The following is a 12,412-nucleotide window of genomic DNA, read 5'->3' as shown; positions in this document are numbered from 1 at the left end:
TACTTTTACTGGGAAATAATTTCCCTCTTTCCTACATACTCTAACTTGAGCCTCACTATCCTCGTAAAAACTCTTCACTGCTTTCAGTAACCTACCTCCTACACTTTATAAAACTGGGTTGCTTAAATGTGCGTGGATGTAGTGCGGATGACAAGAAACAGATGATTGCTGATGTTATGAATGAAAAGAAGTTGGATGTCCTGGCCCTAAGCGAAACAAAGCTGAAGGGGGTAGGAGAGTTTCAGTGGGGGGAAATAAATGGGATTAAATCTGGAGTATCTGAGAGAGTTAGAGCAAAGGAAGGGGTAGCAGTAATGTTAAATGATCAGTTATGGAAGGAGAAAAGAGAATATGAATGTGTAAATTCAAGAATTATGTGGATTAAAGTAAAGGTTGGATGCGAGAAGTGGGTCATAATAAGCGTGTATGCACCTGGAGAAGAGAGGAATGCAGAGGAGAGAGAGAGATTTTGGGAGATGTTAAGTGAATGTATAGGAGCCTTTGAACCAAGTGAGAGAGTAATTGTGGTAGGGGACTTGAATGCTAAAGTAGGAGAAACTTTTAGAGAGGGTGTGGTAGGTAAGTTTGGGGTGCCAGGTGTAAATGATAATGGGAGCCCTTTGATTGAACTTTGTATAGAAAGGGGTTTAGTTATAGGTAATACATATTTTAAGAAAAAGAGGATAAATAAGTATACACGATATGATGTAGGGCGAAATGACAGTAGTTTGTTGGATTATGTATTGGTAGATAAAAGACTGTTGAGTAGACTTCAGGATGTACATGTTTATAGAGGGGCCACAGATATATCAGATCACTTTCTAGTTGTAGCTACACTGAGAGTAAAAGGTAGATGGGATACAAGGAGAATAGAAGCATCAGGGAAGAGAGAGGTAAAGGTTTATAAACTAAAAGAGGAGGCAGTTAGGGTAAGATATAAACAGCTATTGGAGGATAGATGGGCTAATGAGAGCATAGGCAATGGGGTCGAAGAGGTATGGGGTAGGTTTAAAAATGTAGTGTTAGAGTGTTCAGCAGAAGTTTGTGGTTACAGGAAAGTGGGTGCAGGAGGGAAGAGGAGCGATTGGTGGAATGATGATGTAAAGAGAGTAGTAAGGGAGAAAAAGTTAGCATATGAGAAGTTTTTACAAAGTAGAAGTGATGCAAGGAGGGAAGAGTATATGGAGAAAAAGAGAGAAGTTAAGAGAGTGGTGAAGCAATGTAAAAAGAGAGCAAATGAGAGAGTGGGTGAGATGTTATCAACAAATTTTGTTGAAAATAAGAAAAAGTTTTGGAGTGAGATTAACAAGTTAAGAAAGCCTAGAGAACAAATGGATTTGTCAGTTAAAAATAGGAGAGGAGAGTTATTAAATGGAGAGTTAGAGGTATTGGGAAGATGGAAGGAATATTTTGAGGAATTGTTAAATGTTGATGAAGATAGGGAAGCTGTGATTTCGTGTATAGGGCAAGGAGGAATAACATCTTGTAGGAGTGAGGAAGAGTCAGTTGTGAGTGTGGGGGAAGTTCGTGAGGCAGTAGGTAAAATGAAAGGGGGTAAGGCAGCCGGAATTGATGGGATAAAGATAGAAATGTTAAAAGCAGGTGGGGATATAGTTTTGGAGTGGTTGGTGCAATTATTTAATAAATGTATGGAAGAGGGTAAGGTACCTAGGGATTGGCAGAGAGCATGCATAGTTCCTTTGTATAAAGGCAAAGGGGATAAAAGAGAGTGCAAAAATTATAGGGGGATAAGTCTGTTGAGTGTACCTGGTAAAGTGTATGGTAGAGTTATAATTGAAAGAATTAAGAGTAAGACGGAGAATAGGATAGCAGATGAACAAGGAGGCTTTAGGAAAGGTAGGGGGTGTGTGGACCAGGTGTTTACAGTGAAACATATAAGTGAACAGTATTTAGATAAGGCTAAAGAGGTCTTTGTGGCATTTATGGATTTGGAAAAGGCGTATGACAGGGTGGATAGGGGGGCAATGTGGCAGATGTTGCAAGTGTATGGTGTAGGAGGTAGGTTACTGAAAGCAGTGAAGAGTTTTTACGAGGATAGTGAGGCTCAAGTTAGAGTATGTAGGAAAGAGGGGAATTTTTTCCCAGTAAAAGTAGGCCTTAGACAAGGATGTGTGATGTCACCGTGGTTGTTTAATATATTTATAGATGGGGTTGTAAGAGAAGTAAATGCGAGGGTCTTGGCAAGAGGCGTGGAGTTAAAAGATAAAGAATCACACACAAAGTGGGAGTTGTCACAGCTGCTCTTTGCTGATGACACTGTGCTCTTGGGAGATTCTGAAGAGAAGTTGCAGAGATTGGTGGATGAATTTGGTAGGGTGTGCAAAAGAAGAAAATTAAAGGTGAATACAGGAAAGAGTAAGGTTATGAGGATAACAAAAAGATTAGGTGATGAAAGATTGAATATCAGATTGGAGGGAGAGAGTATGGAGGAGGTGAACGTATTCAGATATTTGGGAGTGGACGTGTCAGCGGATGGGTCTATGAAAGATGAGGTGAATCATAGAATTGATGAGGGAAAAAGAGTGAGTGGTGCACTTAGGAGTCTGTGGAGACAAAGAACTTTGTCCTTGGAGGCAAAGAGGGGAATGTATGAGAGTATAGTTTTACCAACGCTCTTATATGGGTGTGAAGCGTGGGTGATGAATGTTGCAGCGAGGAGAAGGCTGGAGGCAGTGGAGATGTCATGTCTGAGGGCAATGTGTGGTGTGAATATAATGCAGAGAATTCGTAGTTTGGAAGTTAGGAGGAGGTGCGGGATTACCAAAACTGTTGTCCAGAGGGCTGAGGAAGGGTTGTTGAGGTGGTTCGGACATGTAGAGAGAATGGAGCGAAACAGAATGACTTCAAGAGTGTATCAGTCTGTAGTGGAAGGAAGACGGGGTAGGGGTCGGCCTAGGAAGGGTTGGAGGGAGGGGGTAAAGGAGGTTTTGTGTGCGAGGGGCTTGGACTTCCAGCAGGCATGCGTGAGCGTGTTTGATAGGAGTGAATGGAGACAAATGGTTTTTAATACTTGACGTGCTGTTGGAGTGTGAGCAAAGTAACATTTATGAAGGGATTCAGGGAAACCGGCAGGCCGGACTTGAGTCCTGGAGATGGGAAGTACAGTGCCTGCACTCTGAAGGAGGGGTGTTAATGTTGCAGTTTAAAAACTGTAGTGTAAAGCACCCTTCTGGCAAGACAGTGATGGAGTGAATGATGGTGAAAGTTTTTCTTTTTCAGGCCACCCTGCCTTGGTGGGAATCGGCCGGTGTGATAATAAAAAAAAAAAAAAAAAAAAATAACCTCCTACACCATACACCTGCAACATCTGCCACATTGCCCCCCTATCCACCATGTCATACGCCTTTTCCAAATCCATAAATGCCACAAAGACCTCTTTAGCCTTATTTAAATACTGTTCACTTATATGTTTCACTTTAAACACCTGGTCCACACACCCTCTACCTTTCCTAAAGCCTCCTTGTTCATCTGCTATCCTATTCTCCGTCTTACTCTTCAATTCTTTCAATAATAACTACCATACACTACCAGGTATACTCAACAGACTTATCCCCCTATAATTTTTGCACTCTCTTTTGTCCCCTTTGCCTTTATACAAAGGAACTATGCATGCTCTCTGCCAATCCCTAGGTACCTTACCCTCTTCTATACATTTATTAAATAATTGCACCAACCACTCTAAAACTATATCCCCACCTGCTTTTAACATTTCTATCTTTATTCCATCAATCCCGGCTGCCTTACCCCCTTTCATTCTACCTACTGCCTCATGAACTTCCCCCACACTCACAACTGGCTCTTCCTCACTATTACAAGATGTTATTCCTCCTTGCCCTATACACGAAATCACAGCCTCCCTATCTTCATCAACATTTAACAATTCCTCAAAATATTCCCTCCATCTTCCCAATACCTCTAACTCTCCATTTAATAACTCTCCTCTCCTATTTTTAAGTGACAAATCCATTTGTTCTCTAGGCTTCCTTAACTTGTTAATCTCACTCCAAAACTTTTTCTTATTTTCAACAAAATTTGTTGATAACATCTCACCCACTCTCTCATTTGCTCTCTTTTTACATTGCTTCACCACTCTCTTAACCTCTCTCTTTTTCTCCATATACTCTTCCCTCCTTGCATCACTTCTACTTTGTAAAAACTTCTCATATGCTAACTTTTTCTCCCTTACTACTCTCTTTACATCATCATTCCACCAATCGCTCCTCTTCCCCCCCTGCACCCACTTTCCTGTAACCACAAACTTCTGCTGAACACTCTAACACTACATTTTTAAACCTACCCCATACCTCTTCGACCCCATTGCCTATGCTCTCATTAGCCCATCTATCCTCCAATAGCTGTTTATATCTTATCCTAACTGCCTCCTCTTTTAGTTTATAAACCTTCACCTCTCTCTTCCCTGATGCTTCTATTCTCCTTGTATCCCATCTACCTTTTAGTCTCAGTGTAGCTACAACTAGAAAGTGATCTGATATATCTGTGGCCCCTCTATAAACATGTACATCCTGAAGTCTACTCAAGTCTTATCTACCAATACATAATTCAACAAACTACTGTCATTTCGCCCCATTTCATATCTTGTATACTTATTTATCCTCTTTTTCTTAAAATATGTATTACCTATAACTAAACCCCTTTCTATACAAAGCTCAATCAAAGGGCTCCCATTATCATTTACACCTGGCACCCCAAACTTACCTACCACATCCTCTCTAAAAGTTTCTCCTACTTTAGCATTCAGATCCCCTACCACAATTACTCTCTCACTTGGTTCAAAGGCTCCTATACATTCACTTAACATCTCCCAAAATCTTTCTCTCTCCTCTACATTCCTCTCTTCTCCAGGTGCATACACGCTTATTATGACCCACTTTTCGCATCCAACCTTTACTTTAATCCACATAATTCTTGAATTTACACATTCATATTCTCTTTTCTCCTTCCATAACTGATCCTTCAACATTACTGCTACCCCTTCCTTTGCTCTAACTCTCTCAGATACTCCAGATTTAATCCCATTTATTTCCCCCCACCGAAACTCCCCTACCCCCTTCAGCTTTGTTTCGCTTAGGGCCAGGACATCCAACTTCTTTTCATTCATAACATCAGCAATCATCTGTTTCTTGTCATCCGCACTACATCCATGCACATTCAAGCATCCCAGTTTTATAAAGTTTTTCTTCTCTTTTTTAGTAAATGTCTACAGGAGAAGGGGTTACTAGTCCATTGCTCCCGGCATTTTAGTTGCCTCATACGACACGCATGGCTTACGGAGGAAAGATTCTTTTCCACTTCCCCATGGACAATAGAAGAAATAAAGAAGAACAAGAGCTATTTAGAAAAAGGAGAAAAACCTAGATGTATGTATATATATATGCATGTGCGTGTCTGTGAAGTGTGACCAAAGTGTAAGTTGGAGTAGCAAGATATCCCTGTTATCTAGCGTGTTTATGAGACAGAAAAAGAAACCAGCAATCCTACCATCATGCAAAACAGTTACAGGTTTCTGTTTCACAGTCATCTGGCAGGACGGTAGTACAGTGGACCCCCGCATAACGATCACCTCCGAATGCGACCAATTATGTAAGTGTATTTATGTAAGTGCGTTTGTACGTGTATGTTTGGGGGTCTGAAATGGACTAATTTACTTCACAATATTCCTTATGGGAACAAATTCTGTCAGTACTGGCACCTGAACATACTTCTGGAGTGAAAAAATATCGTTAACCGGGGGTCCACTGTACTTCCCTGGGTGGTTGCTGTCTACCAACCTACTTTTTATAGTAAAATCAATCAAAATCACCTCTATTTCTATAATATGTTTTCCATTCTATCAAATGAGACCAAGAAAACGAGAATACAACCATAAATACTATACAAAAATAGACCACAAAGTCGGCATTTTAATTAAAAAAACGGTCGGAGTTTTTTTTTTCTCATTATGCACTGCGTGCTCCAGGATTTTTTTTGTATGGTGCACATTGACCACACAGACCCATTCTCTCACATGTGGGCCTACCAGCTTTCTCCTGATTGATTTGAAGCCGCTAGAATTTACGAGTATATATACGTCAAACACGGTACCTCGTAAGACATATATATACGGCCGCGACAGTCAAAGGGTTAATATATTTATAGACGAGGTTGTAAAAGAAGTAAATGCTAGGGTGTTAGGGAGAGGGGGGTGGGATTAAATTATGGGGAATCAAATACAAAACGGGATTTGACAGTTACTTTTTCCTGATGATACTGTGCTTATGGGTGATTCTAAAGAAAGGTTGCAAAGGTTAGTGGGAGGGTGTGTAAAGGCAGAAAGTTGAAAGTGAACAAAGATAAGAGTAAGGTGAGGAGGGCATCAAATGATTTAGATAAAGAAAAACTGGATATCACATTGGAGAGAAGGAGTATGGAAGAAGTGAATTTTTTTAGATACTTGGGAGTTGTGTCAGCGGATGGGTTTATGAAGGATGAGGTCAACCATAGAATTGATGAGGGAATAAAGGCGAGTGGTGCGTTGAGGTATATGTAGAGTGAAAAAACGTTATCAGTGGAGGCAAAGAAGGGAATGTATGAAAGTATAGTGGTACCAACACTGTTATGTGTGTGAAGCTTGGGTTGTAAATTCTGCAGCGAGGAGTCGGCTGGAGGCAGTGGAGATGTCCTGCCTCCTGCCTAAGGGCAATGTGTGGTGTAAATATTATGCAGAGAATTCGAAGTGTAGAAATTAGGAGAAGGTGTGGAGTTAATAAAAGTATTAGTCAGAGGGCTGAAGAGGGGTTGTTGAGGTGGTTTGGTCATTTTGAGAGAATGGATCCAAAGTAGAATGACATGGAGAGCGTATAAATCTGTAGGGGAAGGAAGGTGGGGTAGGGGTCATCCTCGAAAAGGTTGGAGAGAGGGGGTAAAGGAGATTTTGTGGGCGAGGGGCTTGGACTTCCAGCAGGCGTGCATGAGCATGTTAGATAAGAATGAATGGAAACAAATGGTTTTTGGGACCTGACGAGCTGTTGGAGTGCAAACAGGGTAATATTTAGTGAAGAGATTCAGGGAAACTGGTTATTTTTATATAGCCAGACTTGAGTTCTGGTAATGGGAAGTACAGTGGACCCCCGCATAGCGACTTTAATCCGTGCAAGAGGGCTCATTGTTATGCGAAATGATCGGTATGCGAATGAATTTTCCCCACAAGAAATAATGGAAATCAAATTAATCCGTGCAAGACACCCAAAAGTATGAAAAAAAAAATTTTACCACATGAAATATACATTTTCCTACACAGAGAGAGAAGGATACATGCACAACAGTAGAGTAGTACATGCACAATATATATTGTGCATGTACTACTCTACTAAATGAAGAATAAATGACACTTACCTTTATTGAAGATGCAGCAATGACTGATGAGACACTGTGTCCTGGGAGTGCCTTTTCCTCCTGAGTACTGTAGGTCCTGTTTGGCATTTTCTTCCAGAACAGGCCTTATCACACTGTGTATGCCACTACGATTCTTAAATCTCTCAAACCAACCTTTGCTGGCTTTAAATTCACCAATATGAGCACTAGTTCCAGGCATTTTTCCCTGTTCACCTGGGTGTTAGTCGACTGGTGTGGGTTGCATCCTGGGAGACAAGATTAAGGACCCCAATGGAAATACGTTAGACAGTCTTCGATGACACTGACTTTTTTGGGTTATCCTGGGTGGCAAATCCTCTGGGGTTAATTGTTTCTTGGTATTCTCAATAAGCCACACCAACAACGGTGCTACAGCAGCAGCAGCAGCTGACAGTGCTACAGCAGCAGCAGACGATGCTACAGCAGCAGCAGACGATGCTACAGCAGCAGCAGACGATGCTACAGCAGCAGCAGACGATGCTACAGCAGCAGCAGACGATGCTACAGCAGCAGCAGACGATGCTACAGCAGCAGCAGACGATGCTACAGCAGCAGCAGACGATGCTACAGCAGCAGCAGACGATGCTACAGCAGCAGCAGACGGTACTACAGCAGCAGCAGCAGCAGCTGACGGTGGTACAGCAGCAGCAGCAGCTGACGGTGGTACAGCAGCAGCAGCAGCTGACGGTGGTACAGCAGCAGCAGCAGCTGACGGTGGTACAGCAGCAGCAGCAGCTGACAGTGCTACAGCAGCAGCAGACGATGCTACAGCAGCAGCAGATGATGCTACAGCAGCAGCAGACGATGCTACAGCAGCAGCAGACGATGCTACAGCAGCAGCAGACGGTACTACAACAGCAGCAGCAGCAGCTGACGGTACTACAACAGCAGCAGCAGCAGCTGACGGTGGTACAGCAGCAGCAGCAGCAGCTGACGGTGGTACAACAGCAGCAGCAGCTGACAGTGCTACAGCAGCAGCAGACGATGCTACAGCAGCAGCAGACGGTACTACAGCAGCAGCAGCTGACGGTGGTACAGCAGCAGCAGCAGCTGTACCACCAATAGTAGCGATGGTTGATTGGGGTTTATTATACAACCTGGCCAGCTCGGACACACGCACTCCACTTTCATACTTATCAATGATCTTTTTCTTCATCTCTATAGTATTTCTCACCCTTATTGCTGTAGGGTTGGCACTAGAAGCTTTCTTGGGGCCCATGGTCACTTATTTTGCAGATAAAATCACCAAAAACACTGTAATAATACGAAATGTTCCGATTGTATGGTTGGATGTTACCGCGGAGGCTGGCTGGTAAACAATGCCACCGGCGGCACATGTGAGGCTGGCTAAGGGCGCACATTGGACGCGTCTCGGATGAAGAGCGGTGAGCGGGTTTTTGAGCGGTATGCGAGGCAAAATTTTTGCGATAAAAGCGAGCGGTATGAGGATTGTACGTTATGTGATGCCGACGGTATGCGGGGGTCCACTGTACAATGCCTGCACTTTAAAGGAGGGGTTGGGATATTGCCAGTTTGGTGGGATGTGTAATAGGATGGTATATACACCTACCATCCAACTTACGACCGAGTTCGGTTCCGAGAAACTGGTCGTAAGTCGAAATGGTCGTAAGTCAAACTTTACTACTGAATATCAACAAAACATGTTTGTAATGACTTTATTTTATTGTTTTATTTTGGTATTTCATGTTTTACTTTACTTTTTATGTTGTTAGTACTGTATTTTATACTCTAAGGTTTAGGATAAAGACCGTGTACAACACAAATAGTTGTTTATTTCCCAGAAATTTGGCATAAAAAACACGGTCGTAAGTCGAGCAGGTCGTAAGTCGGATGGTAGGTGTATATAATTGGGGCCCTGATATTGTAATTATTTCAGGTCACTTTTTATACTGTATCTTTATATATGCTTCAAAACTGTTGTATCTGGGCACCTCTGCAAAAACAGTGATTATGTATGAGGTGAAAGTGTTGAATGATGATGAAAGTATTGTCGTTTTGGGGATTTTCTTTCTTTTTGGGTCACCCTGCCTAGGTGGGAGATGGCCGACTTGTTGGAAAAAAAAAAAAGTATACACACACACACACACTACTTGTATATTACAGTATTTATTTATTTATTTATTTTCTCTCCATGGGGAAGTAGAACAGAATTCTTCCTCAGTAAGCCATGCGTCTTGGAAGGGACAACTAAAATGCCAGGAGCAAGGGGCTAGTAACCCCTTCTCCTGTATACATTACTAAAAGAAACTTTCGTTTTTCTTTTTCAGCCACCCTGCTTTGGTGGGATATGGTTTGTTTGATAAAAAAAAAATGTATGTACTGGTAGATACAAATATGTAACAGAAAATGTAGAAGTGTAATAATGAACGACTAATATGACTGGTTGATAGACTTTGTGATATGATCACTCGTCTGGTAAGACAGCCACTGAATGAACAATGATGAATGTTTCCATCTTTTTAAGTCATCCTTCCTTGTGAGGAGACAGCCGGTGTGTTGAAAACAAAATTACAAAACTAATAATTTTTTATTAGTATATCGACTATTTCCCACCAAAGCAGGATGACCTGAAAAAGAAGAAACGCTTTCATCATTACTCACTCCATCACTGTCTTGCCAGAGGTGTGCCGACACTACATACGAATTATTCATGTAACGTATCTCTGTTTTACTGTAATTTATATGTATGCAGCACGTACAACTTCCCATCAAGATAAACTGGCAGGGTGTCCCAAAATATAAGATCCTTCAAGGAAAAGGAAGGGAGGGTTCATTTGAAGATGGTGAAGGGCTTTTTCTCCAAGGATTTTGAACTGTCTTTCCCTTCCTCACATCAAATCTGATTATCCCCACCCCTTACATTGCCAAGGCACTGTAAGATCCCTACAGATTAAGCAAGGACCCCCAACGGAAATAAGTCACTGACTTTCTTTGGGCTATCCTAGGTAATTTCCACTATATATGATGATTATGCTTATGTGTACCTGTGCCTAAATAAACTTGCTTACATTCCCCTCATGAATATTATAGTAATAATAATAATCATAAGAAAAATAATATAATCCAGACAGCAAGTTATGGTGTCAGCTTCTTTGGGCTACTTTACCTACCATTACTACAGTAAGAAAATGTACAGTACTGTGCTTTACCTTGAAATATGGGCTGGCTGCTGCAAGAACAATTTTGTGGCCATGGAAGATTTCCCTGCCAACTTCAAGTTTGACATCGGTCAACATTTGATTGCTTTTCATCAGTAACATCATCTGAAATAACATAAAAGTTTACCAACTTGTATAACAGTAATATTAAACCTGTGAGTGCTAGATTCTTATATAATATAGGTCATAATACAAAATGAAAATGAAAAATATATTTTTTAATTTTAGAGAATTGCAACCTAAAAAAAAGAATGTCTACCAGCTAGTGGGACATACTAAGGCATTCAGCAAGAATGACTGAAAAGGGACTGTGATACCCACAGTATGCAGATAAAGACACATGCACAGTTCAAGACATTTCACCACAAGTGACACAGCTTTTTCTCAATTTGTGCATACGTGTTTTTATCAACATTCAGTAAGAAATTGTTCTTATTTAGCATATCTTAAATATAATTGTTACTGGGCAGCAAGCAGGGGTATCATCCCCCAGAACACCCTCCATTTATTTTTAAAAGGGGGGTTATGATTTTTTGACACTGAACAGCACTGCAGATTTTCAATATTATACAGAAGTGACTGAGAATGTTTCTGCAAATTATAGGCCATAAAAGGCAAGTCTCAAGCTGGTAAACATACAAATGTAAAAATTGGCAGTTTAGAAACTTGTACCAGATCTCTAAAACTTGTGATAACTGTACTGTAACCCCTTTTTCCCCTAACAAAAACAAGTGAGCTTCAGGAGGGTTTCCAAAAGTTGTTCGTAGGATGCATCTTCCAAACCAATAGGACTTTGAAAAGGCTTAAAAAATATAATGGTTAAAATACAGTGCTGTATCATAAAAATCTAACATATTATCTGACAAATTTTCCAATCCCAAATAAAGTTAATATACACCTAAAGAACCTACCTGAAATGCATCACTCTTGTACTCTGATATGCAGAACTTTATTTCCCCACTGTCTCTATAGGAAGTACCAGTGTACTGGCGTGTGCGGATACAACCCCGTGCCCCTGTGGTATTATTTCCATTTCCTCGTCCTCGTGCACCAACACCTGTTTCCTCCATTTCTATATCAGGATACCAGCTGGCCATACTGCTTCATACAATCACCATTAAAGTACAGTGTTCATTATCATAGGTAAAACTTGGTACTTGATGTTGTAAACACCAAGTAGTAGTTTGCAGCTTAGCAAAAGTACAATAAAAAGGTTCTTCAAATTGTACATAAAAATAAAAATATACTAAAAATAAAAATCACCCAGCATCGTAAGTCCATATCACAAAGATTTTATTTTCCATTTGAATTGTCATCACTCACTGTGTAATACAGTAATTATATTTGTCCTTAAATACTATAAATTAGTATGGCGTTCCTTTCATTCCGTGATCAACGTATCATCACTGGCGGACACTAATATCTCGTTTCACAATTTATCTACCTGTATTGTTTTTCAATAAATATAATTTTTATTCCAAATTAATAAATTTAGTACATAGCAGCAGCTTCTGGTGATTATATCTGGGAGTGAAGCCCATGCACGGGCTAAAGAAAGTAGAGACATCTTGCAAGGGTTTCTCATATCTCTGAATATACCTGAAATATAGAAGTGAGTATTAATGTGCATATCTATTCAATGTTGTTCAGTGAAAATGTTTTTTTTATTAACACATCAGCCATTTCCTGCCAAGGCAGGGTGAACTGAAAAAGAAGAAACACTTTCATTATCATTCACTCCATCACTGTTTTGCCAAAGGCATGCTGATACTACAGTTCAAAAACTGCAACATATCTCCACC

The 12,412-nt window shown here is 40.8% G+C and overlaps 1 protein-coding gene across 2 annotated transcripts in view; it reads right to left on the bottom strand.

Annotated features, from left to right (window-relative positions):
- Positions 1 to 12,412, bottom strand: part of Keap1 (kelch like ECH associated protein 1) — a 97,996-nt gene that overhangs the window by 78,263 nt on the left and 7,321 nt on the right. The window contains exons 2-3 of one of the 2 annotated variants that reach the window (XM_070099737.1): positions 11,522 to 12,209; positions 10,602 to 10,715 (exon numbers count right to left, since the gene is read on the bottom strand). In XM_070099737.1, coding sequence (XP_069955838.1) covers positions 10,602 to 10,715; positions 11,522 to 11,707 — 300 coding nt within the window. In that variant the 5' untranslated portion in view covers positions 11,708 to 12,209. Of the gene's footprint in view, positions 1 to 10,601; positions 10,716 to 11,521 lie in introns of both variants that reach the window. The other variant, XM_070099738.1, reaches the window with a different exon arrangement.

This window comes from Cherax quadricarinatus, chromosome 68 (assembly GCF_038502225.1).
Source record: "Cherax quadricarinatus isolate ZL_2023a chromosome 68, ASM3850222v1, whole genome shotgun sequence".
In the NCBI taxonomy this organism is placed as follows: Eukaryota; Metazoa; Arthropoda; class Malacostraca; order Decapoda; family Parastacidae; genus Cherax; species Cherax quadricarinatus.
This window is presented reverse-complemented; position numbering and strand designations above follow the sequence as displayed.